Source organism: Stigmatopora argus, chromosome 18 (genome assembly GCF_051989625.1).
Source record: "Stigmatopora argus isolate UIUO_Sarg chromosome 18, RoL_Sarg_1.0, whole genome shotgun sequence".
In the NCBI taxonomy this organism is placed as follows: domain Eukaryota; kingdom Metazoa; phylum Chordata; class Actinopteri; order Syngnathiformes; family Syngnathidae; genus Stigmatopora; species Stigmatopora argus.
The window spans coordinates 9,953,618-9,970,423 of record NC_135404.1 but is presented as its reverse complement, the minus strand read 5'-3'; the positions used below and the strand labels follow the sequence as shown (position 1 = coordinate 9,970,423).

At 41.3% G+C, this 16,806-nt stretch overlaps 3 protein-coding genes across 6 annotated transcripts; 2 read left to right on the top strand and 1 right to left on the bottom strand.

The window, feature by feature from the left end:
- The first annotated feature begins 717 nt into the window (after positions 1 to 717).
- Positions 718 to 9,293, top strand: LOC144093075 (carnitine O-palmitoyltransferase 1, liver isoform). Of its 3 annotated transcripts, none has more exons than XM_077626356.1 (19): positions 718 to 911; positions 2,659 to 2,811; positions 3,642 to 3,781; positions 3,896 to 4,067; positions 4,161 to 4,262; positions 4,330 to 4,467; positions 4,629 to 4,706; positions 4,819 to 4,926; positions 5,655 to 5,739; positions 6,202 to 6,397; positions 6,469 to 6,657; positions 6,776 to 6,881; positions 6,973 to 7,089; positions 7,171 to 7,335; positions 7,418 to 7,546; positions 7,659 to 7,814; positions 7,885 to 7,998; positions 8,279 to 8,371; positions 8,445 to 9,293. In XM_077626356.1, exons 2-19 carry the CDS (start codon positions 2,671 to 2,673, stop codon positions 8,568 to 8,570), a joined length of 2,355 nt encoding a protein of 784 aa, XP_077482482.1. In that variant the 5' UTR covers positions 718 to 911; positions 2,659 to 2,670; the 3' UTR covers positions 8,571 to 9,293. The 3 variants fall into 3 exon arrangements, with proteins under 3 accessions (XP_077482482.1, XP_077482480.1, XP_077482481.1); XM_077626355.1 differs by lacking the exon at positions 5,655 to 5,739 and adding an exon at positions 5,254 to 5,341 and having other exon boundaries at positions 719 to 911; XM_077626354.1 differs by lacking the exon at positions 5,655 to 5,739 and adding an exon at positions 5,254 to 5,341 and having other exon boundaries at positions 3,896 to 4,262.
- Positions 9,294 to 9,437: 144 nt separating this feature from the next.
- LOC144093083 (troponin T, slow skeletal muscle-like) lies at positions 9,438 to 13,573 on the top strand. 2 transcript variants are annotated; one of them, XM_077626375.1, is made up of 13 exons: positions 9,438 to 9,623; positions 11,614 to 11,645; positions 11,726 to 11,739; positions 11,822 to 11,845; positions 11,946 to 11,964; positions 12,041 to 12,101; positions 12,272 to 12,388; positions 12,463 to 12,540; positions 12,613 to 12,726; positions 12,844 to 12,953; positions 13,028 to 13,118; positions 13,200 to 13,240; positions 13,315 to 13,573. In XM_077626375.1, exons 2-13 carry the CDS (start codon positions 11,623 to 11,625, stop codon positions 13,358 to 13,360), a joined length of 738 nt encoding a protein of 245 aa, XP_077482501.1. In that variant the 5' UTR covers positions 9,438 to 9,623; positions 11,614 to 11,622; the 3' UTR covers positions 13,361 to 13,573. The 2 variants fall into 2 exon arrangements, with proteins under 2 accessions (XP_077482501.1, XP_077482502.1); XM_077626376.1 differs by having other exon boundaries at positions 11,822 to 11,853.
- Positions 13,152 to 16,778, bottom strand: dnaaf3l (dynein axonemal assembly factor 3 like). Its single transcript, XM_077626372.1, has 10 exons — positions 16,497 to 16,778; positions 15,799 to 15,905; positions 15,636 to 15,729; positions 15,409 to 15,563; positions 15,155 to 15,340; positions 14,501 to 14,746; positions 14,301 to 14,433; positions 14,111 to 14,225; positions 13,813 to 13,887; positions 13,152 to 13,719 (listed from the first exon to the last, which is right to left on the bottom strand). The coding sequence occupies exons 1-10, from the start codon at positions 16,576 to 16,578 to the stop codon at positions 13,575 to 13,577; spliced, it is 1,338 nt and encodes a 445-aa protein (XP_077482498.1). The 5' UTR covers positions 16,579 to 16,778; the 3' UTR covers positions 13,152 to 13,574.
- Between the last annotated feature and the right edge of the window lie 28 nt (positions 16,779 to 16,806).

The window sequence follows — 16,806 nt, the reverse complement described above, 5'->3', positions numbered from 1 at the left end:
TGTATAATAATTTAAATATAAAAAAGTGCACTATTATAACTATTGCCTGTGATTTAAAAAAAGAATAACAGTTATGATTCAATTGATGGTCAAAATAAAGAGAAATCCACCTTGTTATGATTACAATAATAAACCCCAAATCCATGTGTCTGGCACCTATCATTAATAATTTCAGAATCTTTATTGAACAACTGATTAGACAGTATCAAATGTTGTCATTTACAGTGGCAAATTATCCTCCCAGCCAGATTGGGCTGGTTCTCGCCTTTGAAAGACTCGAGGCGGAAGACAAATACAAAAGGAGCGTTGAAAGAAACGTGTGCTTCCTTTAACAAAATTAGTCGCTTTGTTTAATATGAACATTTAAACCTGTTTGTCTGCATCTTGAAGTTCAGCTACACTGCCTCTGAACTGCAAGTACAAAGTCAAATTATAAAAAAACTGAAAATGACGCGTTAGATAGATGCACTGTAATTTTATTTTGATTTGTCGCCTTGTTTCGAATTAATTCCACTTGACAGGTGAATTTGCTTCTGCTTTCGACACCAAGCTCAAAGGAATATTATGCAGTCGAATTGTCAAAATTGTCCCCCGACTACGATTTCTTTTGACAATCATTTTTTGGACGTTTAATGGTGAACACATTATTTTGTTAATATTTAACTGGTTGGGGTAACATTCTAATTGGCTTGAATATTGTCTCTTCGATCTGCTAACCCTGTAATCGACATTTCCGACGGTCAGTGAAGGGTGCATCAAGTCCATTCAGTAGGAGGGGAACTGTTCTGTTGAACAGTTCACAGACAAGCAGGGCCGGTTGGACTACGTCGACACAGTCACGGCGTTTTTCGATGTTTTAAGACACAATTCGAGTCTTTCTTCTCTGCTTTCGAAATCGCAGAGCCCAAAAGGTAAGAAAATACAAGCTTGGTGGTGAATGGCGCCGTAGGAGGCTGCGTGACGTATGCGGCTAACGATAGAGTAATGGTGCTAAAACCAGTTCAAATGGGCTCGGCGTTAATCGCTGACAATTGCAGGTGTTTTTTATTTATTTATTTTGCAATCCAGATCATTGCATCTATACTATCTCTACAAAAAAATGTCTAAGCACGAAGCTGGTGATCGATTTTAAACGTCTTCATGAAAAGGAAAGTAATTTCAAAGTAAAACAGGAACTAGCGCTTAGCTAGCTAGCGTCAAATGTTTAACGTTTTAATGTATTTTTTTACTAAAAACTTTTTGATACTTGTGTGGCTTTTGTACAATATTGCTGCCAAATGTTTTGATTGTCCGGCAATGTTTTGCAAACTAAGAAACAAATCAGGACTCGGTGAGTTACTTCACTGATTGTTAAACCTTTTAATTTCTGTATTTCGATGGTAAATTAAAAGCACATAGCAAATGTGAGATCAACCTCACTTTTTAACAAACACATTAACATAATTGCACTTTCCATTCTGACTAACCATTACTCTGCTATCTTTGTGAGTAATATACAGTGTACTTGCATACCATTGGTGGGCGGGTCCAAATTGTAATTTGTGAGCTGGAGCAGTACAGAATGTATATCAATGTAATTACTGAACAGTTCATCATTAAATAGCAAATAACAATATATAGTAGTTTTACTGTCACTGTCCCCCGAATGAAAACAAAAGTTGATTCTGGTACCTCTAGATAAGAACTACCATTTACCAGATATGTTTTCTGTACTATTTTTAAGTGTCATTGGGTTCACAGTCCTGCATAATGACATAAGGGCCATGGATAAGTGTTTCCCCCTTCCACACAATAAATCGACTCTTATGGCATAGAAAAGAAACTTTTCATGGGCCACACCTACAGCAGTTCTATAAAACATCTTGTGACTGAGCTGAGTTTCAAAATTAAAGGAAAGAAAAGTTTAACCTTTACAGTGAAGACATGAATTCTTATCAGTATATTTTAGTGTAGGAAGTCGGGGTAAAAATCATAACCTTGATATGATGACAGGAACTGATGACGTGACTTGGTTTTGTGACATATGGATGGAATAGAAGACCATCAGAAAGTCCATCAGAAGTCAGTACCTATAAACTACAAGATTTAAAAATAGTAGTAGTTGCTTATCATAACATAAAAAAGCAATTTATGTTAAATGCTTCTTTCCCACGCTACTGTGTCTAGTGTAACAAACCAGACCTCAGGCTTTCCCCAATATCACAACCTATTTTGGGACAGAAATCAATCCCCTCTGTGAGGTGAAATTGTAATTGAGTTCAACACAGAAAATCATAAAGCCAGTCAGCACTTTTCCATGTAGCTCATTTAAGCCTACTTTGCGTTTGAAAGGAGTCACTAATAAAAGTGCCGCTTCACACAATGGATATTCATCCATGCTCATCAATTCTCATCCCCTGTGAAGACATATTTTTACATGCTTACGTTGCAACGTACTCCCACATGCGCTCTTGTCTCTTTGTTTATTGTTGTCACTGACAGTTCATATGCAGTCCCCAGCATCCCATGATTAAGTGGGTCATTCCCGGTATGAGAGGCAGCTGCTTGCAGAGGTTCACGTGACCCACGTCGCGTTTGCAGCTGAGCTCTCGTCACCCCGCGTTTTTTTCCTAACCCAAAAGCTGCCGTCATACGTATCGCCGCTTTCTCTCCGCACAGTGCACCGTCGTCATGGCAGAGGCCCACCAAGCCGTGGCCTTCCAGTTCACTGTCACCCAGGAGGGCATCGATCTTCAGCTGTCCCATCAAGCACTCACTGAGATCTACCGCTCAGGCATCCGCTCCTGGAAGAAGCGAATCATTAGACTGAAGGTTGGTTGGCCTTACTGGTTTCGCTTTTTTGCAGTTTAATACTTCCGTGATTCAGCTCGGTTGACTTGTTTACTTAATAAGTTAATAAGTAGATGAATAAAACTCTTGTCACATGTCAATATGAATGTTTCAGTAGATTGCTCAATAACCAGCTATTCAATGGACATGTTCAGGCAGTAATGCGGTGGTTCACAAATTGGGGCCTGATGCAGCAATAAAACAAACACACTGACACAATAACACAATTACTTTGCCCTATTTTAGCTGAGGCCCAAGGCTTTGAGGCTAGCATGAATAAAAATTTTTTTTTTAGTTTTTGGGTTTTCCAAACAATAGCCATATTGTTACAGGAATAAAGTGGTTTTACTTAAGAACTCCAAGCAACTTTTTTTTAAAGATTAGAGGTGTCTTCAGTTTACTGTTAATTATTTCTTTAATATTTTCATTTCAACTGACATTTTTTTGTTTGTCGGTGAAGCCCTGTGGAAGGTTTTGACAATTTTCCAAAGATGGTTTCAAATGAGTTGTTTTTAATTTACTTCATTACCATTTATGGCTATAGAAGTCCAATCCATTTGAACTGGAGTAGACGTCTATTGCTGTCATTGGCAGGCATGAAGCTGCCTATACATTAAATCATATTACATATAATGAACTTACACAAGAGTGTGTCAATGTTTTCCTTAGGGTTTTCTGTTTATGGCCTTTACATGTGCAGAGTGGTGATTTGTAGAAAAACATTGTAATTTATTCATTATGTAAGAAACCTGACATGAGAGTGGATAAAACAGGATTTACGGTCAATCTTTCACTCTTTCTCAAAAAATCAGAATAGCGTGATCACAGGAGTTTATCCCGCCAGTCCGTCCTCATGGCTCTTTGTGGTCATCGCTATCCTGGCCACCATGTACACTCGCTCCGATCCTTCCATGGGACTCATAGCCAAGATACAAGAACACCTGCCAGTCAGGTAAGAAATAACACACTCACTGGATGTTACATTAGATACTTTTTTTGATTTGCACTGCTATTCTTTAATAATGATGTACACACGGAAAAAAAAAACTTTTCTGCTCCTCTCCAGCCAGTCCATGAGCACCCAATGTCAGACAGTAGTGTCGGCCGTGCTCTTCAGCACCTTACTGTGGCTCCTACTCATCTTCACCATGCGCCTATGCCTCAAGCAGCTGCTCTCCTACCACCGCTGGATCTTCGAGCAGCACGGCAAGATGTCCACCACCACTAAAGTCTGGGTGGTGAGCGTTTTTTTCTTCTTCCTGCCTTTATTTTTTCCACAGTTCAATTTTCTTTCAAAATGCACTCACCGCGTGCCTATGTTCACGAGCCAGGCACTGGTACGCATTTTCTCTGGCAGAAAGCCTCTGCTCTACAGTTACCAGGGCTCGTTGCCAAACCTGCCGGTTCCGGCTATCAAGGATACTCTCAAGAGGGTAGGTCGCCAAATGATGCCCAGGAAATGCTAGCAGCCAACAACTCTGACTGGGCTTTCCTTTTTAGTACCTGGAGTCAGTGCGCCCACTGATGGACGACACCCAGTACGAAAGGATGACTAAACTGGCCGGCGAGTTCGAGAGTCGCCTCGGAAACCGTCTTCAGTGGTACCTCAAAGTCAAATCTCTCTGGGCCGCCAACTATGTGAGCAACCACACTTGACCTACTTTGGCAGTAAATAAAGTCCATGTTGGAAAATTTTATCAAATATATATGCCTTTGAGGGTTTCTCTGCCTTGCATTATTTAGGATAACTCAGCAGGAAATTGTTTTATTGGTCGTTTTCTCACTGAGGTGTGTTTTAGGTCAGCGACTGGTGGGAGGAATATGTCTATTTAAGAGGAAGGAGCCCCATTATGGTCAACAGCAACTATTACGGCATGGTATTTATTTTTATTGGATCGATATTGATTTGTCTATGCTAGCTTGTCCTAATTGTGTGGTGTTTCTCCGCAATTGCTGTGATAAAAACTCTTGTCTTTTCTTCCCCCTAAGGATTTCCTGTATGTGACCCCCACACCAATCCAGGCAGCCAGAGCTGGCAACAGCATCCACGCAATGTTTCTATACCGCCGCAAACTTAACAAAGAAGAACTCAAACCTGTGAGTCTGCCTACTGTTGCTAAGGCAACAAGTGGAACAGTGCATGTTTTACTTTTGCAGAGCAACTTTAGATATAATGTTGCGATTTTGTAATTATTCAACCATGAACAGAGCAAACACCTGTTTAGTTTGTGGTTTTTAGTTTTTATTACATATAATGTGCCTCTCCTTAGTTTTTTTTTAGTTTTTAAATTTTCATCTACCTATGAAAACCCTCATGTTCTCATAGCACCCCTTTGTCTCACCCTTGCTCCTATTTACTGTATGTTTTTCACTCCACTCCCACTATTGTTTTTGCCTGACCTCATGATCCCCCCTGCCTCTCAGAGTCGTATACCCGGCACCTTCATTCCTCTGTGTGCGGCTCAGTGTGAGAGGATGTTTAACACCACACGCACTCCTGGAGAGGAGACGGGTAAAGATACAGACATGAATACACACACACACACACTCTTACGTTTTGTGTCAACATCCACTCAAAATGGCCTTTTGTCGAGATGTGTGATCCACAATGGGTAGATGAAAGCCTTTAAAGTTGTGTATGAGTCTCGCCCTGTCTCTCCTTTTTTCCTACTGTGCTCTTTCTGGGTCTATGTGCCTGGCTGTTCTCTTAACTAATATCTATTTTCTTGTCTGCCACTCTTCATTTTCTCTCATCTTTCTTCAATTCCTTTTTTCCATTCTATGTTCCTTTATTTCTTTTCCTGCGTTCCATTCTTCTGACTCAGTGGTTATTGAGATCTGCGGTTCCTTGCTGTTCCTATCAGTTTGAGAGGATGTTTGACACATGTCGAATCCCTGGAACGCTAACAGGTAGTCAAACTGGATCTTTCCTCAATTAAATTGTTTCAAATGTAGACTATGACCACTAGCATCCATTGCTGTTGCAATGTGCTGTATGATTTGAGTGGATTGACTTTACTCCTTAGATCAAATATGCTGCAGTCCTACTGCCAAGTCCCAGATTGCCCTTTTTTGTTGTAAAACTGGACCCAGGCGAGGGAAGTTCTGTAAATTAAAATCATTTTTTTTTGGCTTTGGAAAACTGCAGCTGTTCATTATGAGCTATGTGCACTGAATCAAGCCGGCCATGTGGAATGTTGCCCAAAATAGATGGATCCTGATACGAAAGAGTGCCATTGTGCCAGTTTTACCAGACTAAATTGCTGAATAAACCGACATATAAGCAACACCACTTTAACTAATCGACATACTTATAATACATGCCAAGTTTTGTATTTAGTAATAAAAGTGTGCCTCTTTCTCCTCCCAAAGACACCGTGCAGCACTGGCAGGATAGCGACTATGTCGTCGTATATCACCGAGGCCGCTACTTTCGGCTCAGGGTGTACCAGGCAGGTAGGCTGCTGTCCCCCAGGGAGATTGAATTCCAGATTCAGAGGGTCCTCGATGACCCTTCCACACCCTGCAAGGGAGAAGCCAAACTTGGGGCTCTGACTGCTGGCGACAGGTCTGTCTGACAAGAAACTGCATTTTTCTTTTCTGAATTAAAATTGAAAAAAAAAACTCATTTTGGCCCAGGATTCCTTGGGCGCAAGCCAGGACCAAGTACTTCAGTAGCGGCATCAACAAGCGGTCATTGGACTGCATCGAAAAAGCTGCGTTCTTTGTGGCTCTTGATGACGAGGAGCAGGGCATGATGGGAGACGACCCGTCGGGGAGTCTGGACCGCTATGCTAAGTCCTTGCTGCATGGGAAATGTTACGACAGGTAGTTATAGTCCAAAATGAACTCTGTGCAAAGCTATTTTATATAGCAATTCCACCATTACTGCATGTTTTATTACGTGCAATTTTATTAAAATGCTATTATCTTCTCTGTCACGCAGGTGGTTTGATAAGTCTTTCTCCTTGGTCGTCTTCAAAAATGGTAAGAATGGAATTAACGCGGAGCACTCGTGGGCTGACGCGCCGGTGATCGCACACCTGTGGGAGGTGAGGAGTATTATCCAAGAGGCCTGTGCCTCTCAGTGGATTTGAGTGCCAACATTTTTTTTAAAAATGGATTCCTGTCCTGCCATTGCAGTATGTGGTGGCCACCGACTGTTTCCAGCTCGGTTACAACAGCGAGGGTCACTGCAAAGGTGAAGTGGACTCGTCGCTGGCACAACCTGTGAAGCTTTCTTGGGAAATTTCCCCAGAGGTTAGTATGGTCAAGTAGAGCAACTGAGCTCAGAATGCTTAAAATTGTATGTTGAATAGCACTTGTGTGTGTCACATTCAGTGTGAGAAGCAGGTCTCTCAGTCCCTGTCAGTGGCCCAAACCCTGGCTGATGACATTGACTTCCATGTGGTGTCCTTCAGAGACTTTGGCAAGGGAAAGATCAAGAAGTGTCGAGTCAGCCCGGACGCTTTCATCCAAATAGCTCTTCAGTTAGCCTACTTCAGGGTGAGAAACACATGCAAGTTTGGATGCGTTTCTAGACTTTGGCTGCAGCGATCACAAGCCATTTCTTGTTTTGATGTTCTAGAATCGGAAAACATTTTGTCTGACCTACGAGGCTTCCATGACCCGTCTGTTCAAGGAGGGCAGAACCGAGACTGTTCGCTCCTGCAGCAATGAGAGCAGTGCCTTTGTTAAAGCGCTTGTGGGCGAAGAGGTGGGAACGTCCACTTTTTTTCATGATTCGTGAAAGTTTGCGATGCCAGCAAACTTCAGTGTGAAGTAATGGAGTATCGTACATAATTGAGTTACTTTTTTTTCTCCACCAGTCAGCAGACGTATGCAGGCGTCTGTTCCGCACAGCATCCGAAAAGCACCAGAACCTTTGCCGCATGGCGATGACAGGCGCCGGTATCGACAGACACCTCTTCTGCCTCTACGTAGTTTCCCAGTACCTCAAATTGGAGTCGCCTTTCTTGAAAGAGGTTCATTTCGGACTCTACTCGCATTTTCTCAATTTGTAGCTTTGTTTACACCGATAGCGGGCCCTTTCAGGTCTTGTCCGAGCCGTGGAGGCTGTCCACCAGTCAGACTTCTCTCCAGCAGCCGGAGCTGTTTGACCTTGTCAACCACCCTGAGTACATTTCATGCGGGGGAGGCTTTGGGCCGGTGAGTGCTGCTTTCTGTGTCTCACGGAAGCATTTAAATGCGTGGTTATTACATTCTATTTTGGGGGCTGGCAGCACAAATAGGGGAGAGAGGAAATATAGCTGTTTTGTACTTGCATTCCAGTATTGGAATTGTGTTTATTTTAGTCCATATCACCTAAAAACATTGTTTTTCCTCCAGAAACTCTTCGCTAACCAAATATTAACATCATCAATTTCAATATTAAATAACTTTATTAATACAATAATGTCATTTGATTCTGTTATGTCTGTCTTTTCAGGTGGCTGATGATGGTTATGGAGTGTCCTACTACATTTTGGGTGATAGCCTGATCAACTTTCACATTTCCTGCAAGCACTCCTGTCCTGACACTGTGAGTTACTGTACACATTTTGACATACTATTTTGAAAGAGTACACTTAACTTTTTTTTTGTATCTCTTCCAGGACGCCCATAAGTTTGGTGCTAAAATTATGAAAGCCTTGCATGACCTGCTGGACCTGATGAGCCCTGTCCAGAAAGAACCCAACAAGCCCGAGGAGAGTCGACCAGAGGTCAAGAAAAACTTGTAAACGAGAGAAAAAAGGGATTCTGATGAGAAAAAAAAAGGTTTTTACTGAGTGAGGGAAGTGTGGTAATGTTTTTATGTTGCGGGAGGTAAGAAAATAATGTCTAGTTTTCCAACAAGCCAGTACAAGGGAGCAGATCTTTTTACGACATTTATATTTTTGTGTTTGTCATTCAATTTCATCTAGGTTTAATATGTAGTATTCCATTTATTTGTGAATATAAGCATTTTTTTAAAGGAGCATGCTTCTGTTTCGATACCAATGATTGCTCTGAGTAGATGCGCATCTGTTTGCTTGGAAATTGTGCACTGACGACACACACACTTACACACTTAACCGTGACGACAGAAGGCACCTGAAACATTCCTTAACTTCAAACATTTTGCTTTGCACCACAGTATATGTTGTGGTCATTCTTAACAACGTGCCAAAGGCTTTTGTCTATTTTCAAATCTGTTCAGGTTGTCCAGGAGGCATTGGAAGCACGTCCACGTTCCTTTTTTTTGTATTTTTTTTATTTTAATGTCAGCATTTCTAAAGGAAGCAATGTAACAATGCAATGTGTGTTTTAAAACATGAGCTCGAGAAGGTTACCAGGGAAATGTCGGAGAACACTTTTGTTTTTGGTTCTTACCACTGAATTTGTCAGAATTCTTTTGCTAGGCTTTTTATTTCACTATTACACGGTGACATAAAGACATTCGATAATAAAAAGTGCTTGTCGTATTTTTTGGGAGGTTTGTTAACTTGTTATCCTGCCACTGATCGCCACACTGCTCTCTTGATGGACATGTTAAAAAAATGGTTCTTTTGTTCCAGCTCCCAGCACCTGTCTTTTTTTGTCTTCTTATTTCAGCTGTGAGCTCAGCAATGAGGCGCTCGCTCCCAAACCGCTCCGCCAGAATTGGCCTTCAGCTCCCAAAAGCCGCCAATAATCCACAAGCTCATTTTTATTCCACGTCCCCCTCTTGTCACCCCACCGGAGCCTTTTATAAATGAGGCGGCGTCCGCCACAGTCTGCTCATTACGCCTTGACGCCCATTTGACACTAAACTGGTATGTACAATGACTCTTCTCTAGCTTTTTGAGGTCATTTTGGGGAATCAATGTGTTTCTTATGGGTTGGTTTAGTCATCGGGTCCAGATTTTCTTACCTTATTTGTCCAATGCAGTAATTATTCATAAGATGGTAAGTGAAATAAAATAAAATATTTGGATGTGTCCATCTTGAAACTGTTTTGATTTAGGGACCTACAGTATGAGACAAACCAATGGAAAGTTGCCTGAAACTACTTAAAAACAAAAAATAGTCAACATTGAGTAATAGATTAAAAAAATTAAAGTTGGCAATTGGAATTTAACTTCATTTAACATTAACTGGGGTGCTTCGTAAAAAGAAACATTAATCAAAAGTGTATTGCAATACTGTATTTCAGTAAATATCAATTTAAAAGGAAAAAAAATCAAGTCCTAAAAAGAAATACATTGTGTGGAAATATGTTTTTTTACACATCTTTTTTTTCCAAAATGAAAGCCACAATAATAGTCTCAATCTTAACAATATTACCAAGAGGAAAATTTGATAAAATTATTTAAAAACAATATGTAGATGTCTTCAGAGGAAAATCCAACAACAGTCCTAAAAAATATCCTGTCACCACATGTAAATTGGCCTTTAAAAAGGAACAATGCATGCAGTGATTTCAGATTAAGGACAACGATAAAAGAATTTGGAAAGTAATAACTTTGCTATGCTTATTATATTGCCTGCTTGTTTCCATAAAGTATTTAAGCACTTGCTTCAAATGCTGCATCGTAACTCATTTAAATGATTTGGACCCCAAAATTATCCAAAGTGCTTCTACTTCCTGACTGTTTGTTTATGTTCTGTACACGCTAGTATAGTGCTTTAACTCCCTTGCTCACACTTGTCACCTGAGAGGGTGATAATATACATGTCATGTATAGTATGACATATTTATCCCCCTTGGGCAGTTTTACTACCTTTTGAGCAGAAGGGTTTAAAAGTATTGGAGTTGGACGGCACTCACTTTAACGATGGAGAACGGAGGGATTTTAAGGCCAATCCCTGGCCTGTTGACTTTGCGCCATGTTTATTCACATTGACATGGTCTGAATGCGCTTCATGCTTGGCCAAAGCTTGCAACTATGTAAGGCCTTCATTCATGTTATTAATTGTTTAGGCAACCATTGTCAACATGCTGTATGTGGCGGAGAACACCGCCATTTTCTAAATCAGACTTTTATGGCCAGTGTGGGAGATATGTTGGTACTTTTCCAACTTTAAGGGAGGGCAATTATCCAAAAGATTTTGTTCATTCATTCCTCGTCTTAAAAAAATGTTGACTTTATTTTAACTAATAATTTTAATAATTAGACAAAATCATTTTTTCCATTTGAATACTAGGTTTATATTATATACTATATATAATGCTTCGTTTTCAATAAATAGTAGTGAGTCTCTCTATTCAGTATTATCCCTTCATTATTCTTTTAGAATTCACCCCAAAAAATCTACCTTACTATATGGCAACTCATCACTGAAATATATAATTCAATGTTGAGTGAAATGATAATTATATTTCTACTGGCTGAAAAAGGTATGTTGACTATGAGAAGTCCCACAACACAAGAAGATTAAACAGTAATAGGGGGTCCGGCTAGTGTAAAGTGCCAAGTTCAAAGCCCTCTCGCCCAAAGTCCTTTGGAGTAAATCAAATTAACAAAGAATGGTCGGCCGCGTAATTCCTCGCTGTTATTGGAGTGGCATGACTCAACTGCGGTCTGTCTCTCCTATCCCGAGATCAGCGCTCTGTTATCTTAGAACACAGAAACAGTCATTTGAACTCATTCACTGCTTTTGATAATAGAAGTTCAATCCCTTTAGGCTAGGAGGGCTGACTGTGATCATTCACATAGGGCTGTGTTGACTTTTATAGTATTGACCATGATGTGTATTCTGTATGTTTTTCGCATCACTGGAGTTAGATTAAGTTTTAACTTTTGACTTATTTGTGTGTTTCAGTGTGTCAAAATGTCTGATTTAGAAGATCCCGGGTGAGTAAATTGCCTCAAGTTTACCATGTTTTACTTTTTTTTTTAAACACAGCTGCAATGTATTTCTATTTCTGCTCTAGAGTGCACCAAGAGGGTAAGTATTTTTAATTGGGAAAAAAATAGTTATAATCCTTTTGTCCTCAATCATCATTTTTGAGGCTTTTTTTCCTTTATAGATGAAGACGAGCATGGAGAAGGAGGTAAGAATGTATGTGAGGATTTTTTGGGGGTCATCTTCAACTGCTTGTATGATGAGCCTAGCATCTCTTGTTTTTTGTTTTTTTGCTTTACATATTGAAGGAGAGCGACCAAAGCACAAGTGAGCATCAAGTCGAATCTTATTGTGTTAAACTTTCCACGTATACCTGATGCAGATCAAAATTCATATTTTACAGGCCAGTTGCCACACAGCTCGCTCCCCCGAAGATCCCTGAAGGCGAACGGGTGGACTTTGATGTACGTTCTCCTTACTGTTTCAGTTTTTTTAACTCATTTTTTTCCATTAACGCCAATCTCCATCACTGACAGTAATATTAATGGTATAAACATGTTGAAGCAACACATGTAGACAGATGTTAAACCATTGCTACAAGCTATATATTATATATTTCATCCTTTGCCATCAGGATATTCACAGGAAGCGCATGGAAAAAGACCTCCTGGAGCTCCAAACCTTGATTGATGTCCACTTTGAGCAGAGGAAAAAAGAAGAGGAGGAGCTCATCGGACTCAAATCGAGGATTGTAAGACTCTTTTTTTTGTCATTCTTATGATACGTCGTACATAAAACACTCATATTTGTCTTTTTGTGCCTCAGGAGAGTCGGCGTGCAGAAAGGGCCGAGCAGCAGCGAGTGAGGGCCGAAAAAGAGCGAGACAGACAGACCAAAATTGCGGTAATTGACCGTGAAATTTTTGGCGTCATCGGAAAAGACCGATGGGTGAGCTTTTAACGTTGACGTCTACAGGTGGAGAGGCAGAGGAAGGAGGAGGAGGAAGCCAAGAAGAGGGCAGAAGATGAAGCCAAGAAGAAGAAAGTGCTGTCTAACATGGGTGCACATTTTGGAGGATTCTTGGCCAAGGTTATCGATCAATTTAGCACTTTCCGACAAATGTGAAACGTTGTCGCTGGGATTTTCTACATTCATCACCGACGAGGACAAGCGGTGTTGAAATTACGCCGGTCGCGACTGGTCCAGGTGGAGCAGAGGCGGGGCAAAAAGCAAACGGCGAGGGAGATCAAGAAAATGACACTTTCGGAGAGGAAACAGCCGCTCGTCATTGATGACCTGAGAGAGGACGCTCTCAGGTCTATTTCAAGCTGAACATCACTCAGGTAGTATAATGCACGTACAGCTCAACGACAAGGTCATTTTCTTTTAGGAAAAAAGCCGTCGAGATATGGGAGTGCATCTTCCAGCTCGAGTCAGAAAAATTCGACCTATCTGAGAAGATGAAGAGGCAGAAATATGAGGTGAATCCTTTCAACATGACAACAAACTAGGGATTTCCCCATCACCTTTTGAAATATTTATTTTCCTTTTGCTCCACACAGATCAACGTTCTCCTGAACAGAATCCAACACGCGCAAAAGTTGTGAGTCCAGACGTCGCGCTGAATGTACGAGTGCTTGCCCTATACTCACGGATCTTTGTCTTCTCTCCGGGCAGCAAAAAGAGCCACGGTAAGGGGATGGTTGGAGGACGCTGGAAGTGAGCCGGCAGCCTCAAGTTTAAAAAAAAAAAGGAATCTGGCAACATAGCAGCAAATTTGCAGTGTCGCCCCATTTGGAATAAATTGCCGCGTTGCATGATCATTTGAATTTGGCCATCATTGACAATTCACACTCTGACAGGGTGGGAAGTTAACCCACGCTTCTTTTAAAACAAAATGTGCCATGAAATAGAAATAGTAAAATCATGGAGACATCTTATTTGTCCTGGTGTGGTTGAAAAACAGCATGAAGGTCGTCACCGTTTGCCCCGACACACGGTTGGAATCCCGCTTCTTGACACATGCGGGTTACTTGCTCAGCGAAACCGGCTTCTTGCTCTTTATTCAGGTCCAAAATGTACCTGAGGCCAAACCACAGCTTCAGTACCATGTACACTCCACTGTCGTCACCATGGTAACAAGACTTAATAATTAAATTTAAAAAAAGAACTCACTTGGCCAACTCCACGATAAGCACAGCGTCTGGTGCTGCAATCTGCCGGATTTTCGGGCCCAAATGGTGCGAGCAGCTTCAGAGCGTTAAAACGGAATAGAGCAGAGAAAACATGGTGAGCGACAAACACTATCTGTTGGCTGCAATTCAAACGGAAAGATTTCAGACAGATTACGCGGTACGCGCCCCCACGTTTTTAATCCCATAAGGCCTAATAGGACAGCTGTGTTTAAAAATGGGTTTTTGTAAAGCTCATTGTTATGGAGGAACGCAGTTTAAAAAAATATTCGATTTGTCACCTGGTCGAGAAGTGAATGACGTGGAAGAATTGGGCATATTTCTCTTTTTCTGGCAGTTTCTGAAGGGAATCCAAAGGGAGGAAATTGACGGAAACCCCTTTAAGATGTGTCAGTTCTGAGAAAGATAGGAAAAAAATGTCCACCGACTGAACAGATATTTGCCTTTAGTGTTTTGGGGGATTTCGCTTACTGCTGACGGGGACAGAATGATGTTCAATATTTGCGGATGGAGGTTCCTCTTGAGGAGAAGTTGTGCATTTTTGTCTCTTGGACAAAGATTGGAACAACACTTGCATATTTGCGAAGGAAATATCTTGTGCCGTCTGCAAGGACAAAATTACAAGTCAAATGGATTGTATGAGGCGTGATCATGAACAAATACACCTTTACCTTCATGTGTTGGCCGTTCTGTGTTTTGAGCAGGCTCTCGTCTTCAGTTTCAATCCCGAAGGCGAGGTAAGGACTCGACACGATATCCCCCCAATAGCCCCTCATGGCCAATTTGTCCCCTCTCTGGTTGAAGACCCGAGAAGACAGCAAGCTCGGGTTGGTGCTCTGGTAGACTCCTTCCCTCAGCTCAAAGGCCAGGCCGCTCTCCCTCCATCGGAAGTACTGATGCTTGTTAATAACACTACCCTGTAGATGAAATCCAATATGGTTAATATCGCAGTAGTCCTGCAGCCAGCAGAGGACGCCATCCTATTCAATCAATATTTAATGTTCATTTCCAGCAGTCAACCAGTCAGTCATTCTCAAATAGTATGCGTGCGCCCTCCTGTGGTCAATGAACAAAACTGGACCCTCGAATTTTAGTGGATTAGGGGCCTATAAATGAACTCATTTGATTCTTGTCCACTTGTAATAGCTGTAAATGTTTAATATTTTGTTTGGCAAGTTTGATCACTGGATTGATAAATCTCCAGTCTAGAATTGGAAAACAATTTAGGATTTATTTAAAGGAATATCAACCAAAAGATGGCTATGAAAGCACTAGGACACCAAAAAAGGTACTATTCTAGCTCCCCTATTGATAATTTTTATTACCCCTTTCTCGTATAGCTTCATAGTAAGATCCCAGTCAAAGCAGCCCCTTTTGGCGTCGTAGCGTGTCCCAAGGTGCTGCCTGACTCGGTAATCCCAGGCTTTGGCTATGGAGACAGGGGATGTGGAAGAAGATGCGGGTTGCATCCACGATTTAAAAATCCTGGCCAGTTCATCCCGCTCCTTAAACTAGACACAATTAGAGAAGTCAGTTTTTTGCAGACAAGATGTTCAAGCATCTCGACTGAAGCGAGCACCTTGAGAAAAGCGGTGTTAAAACAGGGGTGCACGTCTGAATCCGGAAGGTCGCTGACGTGCAGCAAGAGCTGCGACGCTATACGTTTGACCGTGTCGTCCGTCTGACTACGGATCAGGCTGTTGCCAAATAACTCCAAGAACATCTCTGTCTTCTCTAGATGTGGAGAAAGGTTGCGTTAAATGGGATTAGGGATCATAACAAAGAGCTAGAACCCGCTTAACCTACCGTTAAGTCCCATCATTTCCTGGGGAGTCAGCGTGATGTAGAGCAGGAGCATCTGTCTGGCCACCACCTCCATGCAGTTTTCAAACAACCATACCTACATGGACACGTATGTACATGTTTAGCTTCTCATTTTCTGGGTTATCCTGAAAAATAAGAGGCTTACGTTTAGAATGTCCTCATCCCTAAGGCCAGACAAGGTCTTCAGAAGGTGTCTTGGGTCTCCATTCCCGACAAGCAAAATGTTGAGTTCTCCTTCATGTCTAACGGGTCCTGAAATGACAACATAAATTCAAAGGTTTTGGGAGAAATAGAAAGTAAACCAACTGGAGAGGAAATTTGACTTTTTGAAAAAGCAATCTGAACTAAACCTCAAGGCTTTATTCCATAGTATACTGCCTAGTATTTACTGTAGTTTTGTAATTGATCATATTAGTCATTTATTATGCAATCAAAACAAAATATACGTATCATTAAATGTTCACAGCCTGCCATTGCCCTTTTTATTTTATCGATTGGTTTCTAATACTATTTAAACATCTAAAAAAAATTTGTTTATTATCAGTGCAATATCAGAAAATAATACAAATCACTCTAATATTTTTGCAGCTTTATCATAATTGTCGCCAGCTTGTGTTTTCACGTTCACGCGAGAGTTGGGAGAAAACGCCGACTGACGTTCGCCATGTGTTTTTCTTCTTCTGTGAACATATTATAAACGTAGTACGAACACATTTTGATAGATTGATCGGTCAGTATCTCTGTAAAGACAATTATCTGAGGAAAAATTAACCCGATTGGCTCATCGTAAATTGAAGAACAGAATTTAAAAATGTTCCCAAGTTTTTGTTGGAATCTACTCACCTGTACCGACGAGATCTCGAGCTGGACCGAAACCCCACCAATTAATGCAACCCGCGCCTTCCGACGGCCGCCCGGCGCTCATATTATCGCGACGAGACTTCGATGGAGATCGGTGACAATAAATGGTTCCTGGAGGACGCCGCTTCGATGAACTACCTGCCGTGAGTATTTTCAGGAAGTTTAACGTGACAATTAGCCTACAAACGACCAAAAGTTAAGTTTTTCTTTAGTTGCCTAGCAACAGTTTTCTGTGTTGTGCGCGCGTGCGCACCGTTGCTTGGAGCGCACGCTCATCGAAAAGTGATTCTCG

What these genes read in the sequence shown, in the direction of transcription:
- LOC144093083 (XM_077626375.1), top strand. Translation starts at nt 11,623, where the DNA reads ATGTCTGATTTAGAAGATCCCGG. An exon ending in TTGGAGGATTCTTGGCCAAG is followed by an intron (nt 12,727 to 12,843) that starts GTTATCGATCAA and finishes CGACTGGTCCAG; the next exon opens with GTGGAGCAGAGGCGGGGCAA. An exon ending in CTGAGAGAGGACGCTCTCAG is followed by an intron (nt 12,954 to 13,027) that starts GTCTATTTCAAG and finishes ATTTTCTTTTAG; the next exon opens with GAAAAAAGCCGTCGAGATAT.
- LOC144093075 (XM_077626354.1), top strand. Translation starts at nt 2,671, where the DNA reads ATGGCAGAGGCCCACCAAGCCGTGGCCTTCCAGTTCACTGTCACCCAG. An exon ending in AGCGAATCATTAGACTGAAG is followed by an intron (nt 2,812 to 3,641) that starts GTTGGTTGGCCT and finishes TCAAAAAATCAG; the next exon opens with AATAGCGTGATCACAGGAGT. An exon ending in TCAAGGATACTCTCAAGAGG is followed by an intron (nt 4,263 to 4,329) that starts GTAGGTCGCCAA and finishes TTTCCTTTTTAG; the next exon opens with TACCTGGAGTCAGTGCGCCC.
- dnaaf3l (XM_077626372.1), bottom strand. Translation starts at nt 16,578, where the DNA reads ATGAGCGCCGGGCGGCCGTCGGAAGGCGCGGGTTGCATTAATTGGTGG. An exon ending in GGGATGAGGACATTCTAAAC is followed by an intron (nt 15,730 to 15,798) that starts GTAAGCCTCTTA and finishes GTGTCCATGTAG; the next exon opens with GTATGGTTGTTTGAAAACTG. An exon ending in CTTATCGTGGAGTTGGCCAA is followed by an intron (nt 13,720 to 13,812) that starts GTGAGTTCTTTT and finishes GTTTGGCCTCAG; the next exon opens with GTACATTTTGGACCTGAATA.